Consider the following 7358-nt stretch of genomic DNA (forward strand, 5'->3'; position numbering starts at 1 on the left):
ACACAATTCTCCTCTGTTAAATTATTAACTTACAGAGATCAGATGTAAAAACAGAAGCGAAACACAGGCAGACAGAGGTAAAGAGAGAACTAACAGCACACAACAGAGGTCGAGAGAGGTAGACAGAAGACACACAGAGAGAGAGAGAGAGAGAGAGAGAGAGAGAGAGAGAGGTTAATGCCAGTACTGGCTGCTGTGACTCTGACAGAGACAGTCAGTCAGAGGAGGAGCTCAGGTGTTGGATGTTTTCTCATGTTTGCTGGATGTTGTTTGATGCGACATGGAGCTGCTGCCCTCGCTGATGTCCTCCCTGAGGACTGTGGACCCTGCTGTTCTGGATCAGGAGTACAGCGTGAGTATCTGTTTTCATACCTGTGTCTGCGTGAAAACCAGTGTCACAGTGACGAGGTTTCAGAAAAGTGAAGGTGCCGTCACACCTGCAACACACGGGTTTAATGCAGCGTTTGGAGCAAGAATTGAGTTGAGGTTATGGTTAACATGTAATTTGGAGTCAGGACTCATCATTTTGACAGGATTGCAGAACATATTACAAATATTTCACAAAACAAATAAATGAGTAAATTTCACAGGAGAAGTTCAGGACCTTAAAGCTCAGAAACGTTTGAGTAACGCGGAGCTCAGCTTTGAGGGCTGAGGCTGCTGGTAAAGGTACATTTCTGTATGTTTCACACTTACTCAGCAGATAAACTTCTGTTTGTGTCATTACTTTTCATCAGTGTGTGTGTGTGTGTGTGTGTGTGTGTGTGTGTGTGTGCGCGGGTTTTTCTCGACTTGTTCTCTGTGGATTATTAACTCGCCCAGCGTTTCCTCTGTCAGTCTTTTCCTGCTTCACACTCTCACACTGTTGAGGAAGAGTCTCTTACTTTCTGGGAAAAACCTTCTGTTGTGTGTGTCTGTTGTGTGACCTGTTTGCTTCCTATTTAAATGCACTGCAGCGTTCTCCTGATAAACTGAGTGGCATCAGGCTGCTTTGTATAAAACATGCAAAGCCAAACAGTCTGTGAGATCGGTGTGAATACTTCTTTATCAGACGCCTCCTGACTCACACTGCTTGTAAACCATTGATGTCAGAACTCATCCTCCTTATAGCCAACAAGCTCACGCCTCCCGTGTTATCTGTGAGAAAGTTCTGAGCTTTTTTACGTACAAAAGAAAAGAAATCAGACTCCAGATCTTTGTATACTATGAACCAATTTCATAATGCACATTTCCATCTGAAAAAAAATGCTGAATGTCCCAAAACGTCCCCCTATCAGACACTTAACAAAAACTGGGTGATGTCAGATGTCTTATGTGTGAACGTGCTGTGATCAGCCATAAAAATAGACGTGGGAACATTTTCTTTTGCAGACTTTGTGAAGTTTGGCTAAACTTTGTGCTTCATTTGGATGGAAACTTACAAAATGTTGACTAATATTTTACTAAATATCCTGTTGATCAGCTCTCAGGAAGAACTGAGCAGGACGGTCAAATGGTTCCTACGGGTGGCGGGGGGTGTAGGGAGTAAACTTTGTGTTGCTGTTTTATTAACATGCATGTTTACAGAGAAAATAAAGAAAGAGGTCTTTGTATCTTCTAGCACACAAACATTCCTAATCTATAAATGAATCCTAAGTTTCTGTATGGTAACACTCTGAGGATAAATCAGATGTAATTCAGCTGAAACGTTCAGACCCTCACTGATCCGTCCCCTTTAAGTCTGGGACAGACTCAGCGAATGGAACCATTTGCAGCAATTTACACTTTTGTTGTTTAAAAAAATGAAAGCAGCAGCAACAACAAACAAAAAACAATCATGGCGACAGAAGGGAGCCAGTCTGTCACCAGCCTGACAGATTCAACATGAAACTGAAGGTTCAGAGTCCTGGTCTTGGTTATGATACATGATAAAGATCATTTTTGGTTTCAGGTCTGGTTAAAACAGAAGTTGGAACGCCGCCTGAATCTGTCTGATTATGTTTCTGTGTTTTCAGAACATATTTTGATGTTAGAGATCACTGATAACACTTCAGTGGATCAGTAATCATTTGGCTTGGAACTGGACTTACTGCAGTGGCAGAGTTCATGTTCATGGTGTCTGTGTGTTGGTTTTGTTCGGTCCAGGTTTTGGTGCATTGGTTTTACATCTATCTGTTTGTGTGAGGCAGCGTTGACTGGACCACGTTCCCTTGTGTTTGCACCTGCTCGGGCCGGATGCTCGGCTGAGGCCCACCTTCAGATGTCTGATCTGACCAGGAGCAGATCGTAAACCTCCCTCTGAGCCGTCAGACAGATTTCAGATTTACAAAGTGAGATAATCATGTAAGTGACTTTCAAAGCGAAGCCTCCTGTCCGTGACAAACCTTTAGCCTCGCTCTTATTTTTAATCTTTCGCTCATCCTCTCTTGTGGGCTGCTATACTGGTCCAGGTTGTGCTCTGTGAGCACGAGCACTTTGTCCCACATTACATAATTATCATTTCCTGTTTCCTACCAACTGTCACCACCTTAGAGACGAACCGAGCGAGTTTCTTTTCATTTCACTAACACAACAAGTGCTTTTATTTAAAGAGCCATGAGATTTTACAGCTCCTGTGTAGTTCTGGTGGCTCTGGGTTTAAATCAGACGCACACACACTCTGGTCTTTGGTGCATGTGTGTTGTAAGGTGCCTCTGCAGGTTGGCTGTTTGTTCCTGCGAGGCAGCAGAGGTTAGTCAGTAATCCTGCTTCCTCTTCCAGGTTGGTTCATTAGTAACTCAGCTCAGCAGCTTCCCTGTGGCTGTTCCTGAAATGACTCACTCAGTCAAAGTGTCCATGCTGCTCTGCCTCAGACTCAGACTCAGCTCAGGTTTAACTAAAAGTTCTTCTTCTCTGCCTGCTAACAGGCAGCATGTGTGTTCACCACAGCCTGATATATCTGTGTTATCTGTACCATGTTGACCAGTGACGACAGCGGATGGTTTCAATCATGCAGAACAGATCTTAATAACGTGTGAGCACGGATCACCAGCCTCAGCCGTTAGTGAAAGATTTTGTTCCTGTTCATTTCTAACCCACTGACTCCAGTTTCCTCCGTTTAATCCATAATTATTATAAACGTCTGAGATTTTTTTGTTGTTCTTGTTTGTTTGTATCTAAAAACTTACGGTTGGTTGTTGAAAACGATTACACTGATGTTTGGTCTGAAGACAAACTGCAAACATGAAATGTAGGAATCTTATTTATTTTTATATCTTTTTTATGTTTCAAACTGTCCTTGAATGCACCAATAGGGGGCTTTGACAATAAATAAATGAATGAATGAATGAATGAATGAATGAATAACAAAGAAGGTGACTTGCATTTGCTCAGTGCCACTTTGACTATGTGGTGTTTCAACCACCGACCCATGTGACTGACCAGCAGCTTCTGCCAGCACTCAGCTGAAACAGGAAGCAGGACTCTGACGGTCAGACTCTAACTGTTGAGAATATGAAAGCTGCACGCTGTGAGTGTGTGTGTGTGTGTGTGTGTGTGTGTGTCTGTGTGTGTGTGTGTGTGTGTTGAAGCGTATAAAGAGAAGACAGTTTGAACCGTGTGAAAATGAGGATGTGACTTCTGACATTTCTGAAGCTCTTCTGAACGACACTGAGTTTTCTGTGCAGCGAGTCACTGACACGAACACGAGCCGCTGAGCGGGTCAGCGCTCGTGCTGGGTCTGATTCGCTTCTACAGGAAGCTGCTCTGCTGTGGATGAAAGCAAACCAGCGACAGAGCAGCTGGAAAAGCAGCAGAGGCCTTTGAAGGCATCAGATCGTAACGTCAGAGGTCACGGAAACAGCTTTTCAGCTCACGTTTTCTGATTATCAGCGTGTTTTAAAAATATTCTGCATCATTGCACATGAAACTCACCACTGTGCTGGGACACTGGGACGCTGGGACGCTGGGACACTGTGGTAGTTGGTGCTTACTGATGCTGTTTATTCAAACGTCCCCACACTGGTACATAATATGTTCCTCCTCAGGTCGTTAATCATGAGCTCCCCTCTGTGGTGAACCATGGGGGTAAACCTGTGGGCAGACGCCTGCACAGACATCAGATGTATAGAAGAGATGATTTCACAGATCATCTGCTGCTCAGACAGAAATTATTCTGGATCCGCTGCTTAAAAACCTGAAAGACCTCAACACTTGCTGAATCTGATCTCAGATGCTTGTTGTGAACTTATCACTGGCTCTGATTGAGCCCATGTTTGTGCTGTGACGTTCTTTTAGACGGATCCTGATGTGAACTCAGAGGCTCGTCAGGTCCAAATGCTGCCTCACAGCCAAGAGAAGAAAGTGACAGAACAGACACCTTCTGTCTTTCTCATGTTAAACGCTTCTACTTCTTCTTCCAAACATCCGTCTCCTTTCCTTCTCTTTCTTTCTTTGTCTTTTTATTCCTCATGATGTCCTCTCCTTCTTCGTCCTTTCCTTTATCAAATGCTTCCTGATTTTAACTGTCAGCTCTTCACCTTTTAATCCATCCATCATCACACTTCTATGAATGACTGACCAGTAAGCAGGTGTATCTGTGGTGATTCTCAGGTCTGTGTCTGTCTGTGTGAGGTGTTCATGACGATGTCCTCAGCAAATATCTTTGTCCACCTGACTGCAGGAGAGGACTAAATTAGCATTAGCACCTTTCAGAGGAGGACAGGGCCCTGGGGGTTCAGGGGACTCAGTTCCAGTATTCCTCTCATTAATGCAGCTCTGATGATGTGGTGATTTTGTTATATGGCTCTGTTGCATGCACTAACCCCTGTGTGTGTGTGTGTGTGTGTCTGTGTGTGTGTGTGTGTGTGTGTGTGTGTGTCTGTGTGTGTGTGTGTCTGTGTGTGTGTCTGTGTGTCTGTGTGTCTGTGTGTGTGTGTGTCTGTGTGTCTGTGTGTGTGTCTGTGTGTGTGTGTCTGTGTGTGTGTGTGTGCGTCTGTGTGTCTGTGTGTGTGTGTGTGTGTGTGTGTCTGTGTGTGTGTCTGTGTGTGTGACAGGTGGTGCGTTCACAGACCTTGTTGTTGAAGAGAGATCTGCGTTTGACCACTGGAGCCGGAGCTCTGAAGGAGAACATCAAGAAGAACAGATACAAAGACATCCTGCCATGTAGGACCACGCCACCTCTTCTGTGTCCTCATTTCCTTCCCTCGTTCCTTCCTTTTATCTTCCTCGTGCACTTTTCTCTTTCTCTTCCATCCGTTCTCTCCTCCTCTCTCCGTTCCTTTCCAACCACGTCTTGATCATTTAATCATCATGAATCAAGAAAAGACAGGAACGTTTTCACATTAACTGCTGTGAGACACGAGCGAATCTGCAGGTCAGAGGACAGGTCTGTCTTCAGACAGCAGAGACATGTTGATGTGAACAAGGTTGTGTCTGTGATTATTCCTCCTGTTCATCCTGGACATGGAGACGAGGCTTCAGGAGTGTGAGTCAGACAAATCAGGATCTGCTGAGCTTCAGTCTCACTCAGAGTCCTGAGGCCTCCGATGAGCTGCAGCAGAGGATTGATTATTTATTCTGAGGAAATGAAACAGTTTGACTCTCGTCCTGTTGAAAGTTTCACTGAGATCCTGTAAATCTGAAGTTTTCAGTGTGTGTGTGTGTGTGTGTGTGCAGATGACCAGTCTCGGGTGGTGTTGTCTCTGGTGACCTCAGACTCAGACTCTGATTACATCAACGCGAGTCTTATCAAGGTAAAACCTGCTTCTCTCCCTCCTTTTCTCTCCTGTGGTTGATCCAGGTAATGACAGTCGACTTTTCCACCGGATGAAATGTATTAAATGTGTGTGTGCTGTGTGTGTGTCTGTCTTTGTGGCACTGAATGCTGGGTAAAACCCTCAGAGATGTGTAAGGCAGCTCAGGAGGTGACCTCTTCATTCAGGCAGCTGTGAACACAGATAAACTGGGAGTTAACCGAACTGATCAATGATCAGCTTCGTGACGCAGGTTACCCAGGGTGCCCGGTGTTCGGCTCAGTGACGCTGGAAGGGAAACCTTACAGACGCTACGCAGGGCTGACACAGGCCCTGCTGCTTCTCTCTGTGTTCTGATAAAAGTCTCTGATCAGTATTTTCATTGCGAGTTAAAATTCAGGACAGTGAAGCTCAGAGCTGTTAAAGATCCAGGACCCACAGCTCTGCTCAGAACACAGAGGAGCACCAGCATTTCCAGTTACACTACCAGTATCACAGGAAGGACAGTAACCCCTGTCAGCAGAATTTATCATTTTCTACACTTAACTAATTATATATATATATATATATATAATGTATTGTTTATTTATTAATTGTCTGTCCATATATGTTGTTGACAGACCATAAAGACAGTTCCTTTCAGAGTGTGTCCTGCAAAGGTTCTGATGTCTGATTAATCCAGTTTAAAGAGGAAATGGACACTTGGACAGGGTCGGGGCTCAACAGTGAAATATCACAGAGAAATGAGATGTGGTGCCGACATCATTAAAACGTTAGTTCATCAACGAGGGAAAAACGACGAGTTCAGTGGATCCGGAATGATTCCTGTGTGAGCATCAGATGATCTAAACGATCAGATCTTCTCATGTAGAGCTGCTCTCTAATCTGCTGGTTGCTGCTGGTTGTGCAGACCTCTGCTCAGTTTTCAGGTCTTGCTGGTTTTACCTCCGTGACTCACCACAGGGGGCAGCTCTGATGCTCTGAGGCTGTCGCTGTGCTCTCGTGCGCCTGTTGTGGTTGTAATGCTGGTGTTTCACCTGCAGGGGGCGTCAGCAGACAACAGGTACATCGCCTCTCAGGGTCCTCTCAGCTCCACTCTGACTGACTTCTGGAGGATGATCTGGCAGCACGATGTCAAGGTCCAGGAATTAGTCTGGGTCATATACATACAGAGAAAGATAATCAGTTTGATTAGTAATTTAATTAGAAAGAAAGTTTCCCATCAGGAGGCTCTGACTAACGCCTGACCTCTGTGTGTGTGTGTGTTCCAGGTGATAGTCATGGCCTGCAGAGAGATAGAGATGGGAAAGGTAAAACAAAACAACATGATCCACAGAATGAATAATTCAGATTAATCATCTCATCGTTTTTAAAACATGTTTTTTGGATCAGACTCAGACACCGATCACAGTTTCACTCACAGTTCATATATTCATACTCAGTTTATACATTTCCCACATTTATTATAAATGTTATTGATATTTAAACTCGCCCCGACTGTAGATAGAAAAAATCTGTTTCGTTTCATTTTCCACTGTCACAGCTAAATGTGTGTGTGTGTGTGTGTGTGTGTGAGTGTGTGCGTGTCTTTGTTGTGGTTCTAACATGAGGTGTGGTGATGCTTTGTCCTCTGCAGAAGAAGTGTGA

The 7358-nt window shown here is 44.4% G+C and overlaps 1 protein-coding gene across 5 annotated transcripts in view; it reads left to right on the top strand.

Moving 5' to 3' along the window:
• ptpn18 (protein tyrosine phosphatase non-receptor type 18) overlaps positions 1–7358 on the top strand; it is a 15453-nt gene continuing 8095 nt past the window's right edge. For 2 of the 5 annotated variants that reach the window (XM_041047267.1, XM_041047277.1), the window contains exons 1-6: positions 3–352; positions 5013–5121; positions 5635–5711; positions 6755–6850; positions 6983–7021; positions 7348–7358. The exon at positions 7348–7358 is cut by the window's right edge and continues 58 nt beyond it. In XM_041047267.1, the coding sequence (XP_040903201.1) occupies positions 281–352; positions 5013–5121; positions 5635–5711; positions 6755–6850; positions 6983–7021; positions 7348–7358 (404 nt within the window). In that variant the 5' untranslated portion in view covers positions 3–280. Of the gene's footprint in view, positions 353–5012; positions 5122–5634; positions 5712–6754; positions 6851–6982; positions 7022–7347 lie in introns of all 5 variants that reach the window. The other 3 variants (XM_041047258.1, XM_041047249.1, XM_041047242.1) reach the window with 3 other exon arrangements.

This window comes from Toxotes jaculatrix, chromosome 2, assembly GCF_017976425.1.
Source record: "Toxotes jaculatrix isolate fToxJac2 chromosome 2, fToxJac2.pri, whole genome shotgun sequence".
In the NCBI taxonomy this organism is placed as follows: Eukaryota; Metazoa; Chordata; class Actinopteri; family Toxotidae; genus Toxotes; species Toxotes jaculatrix.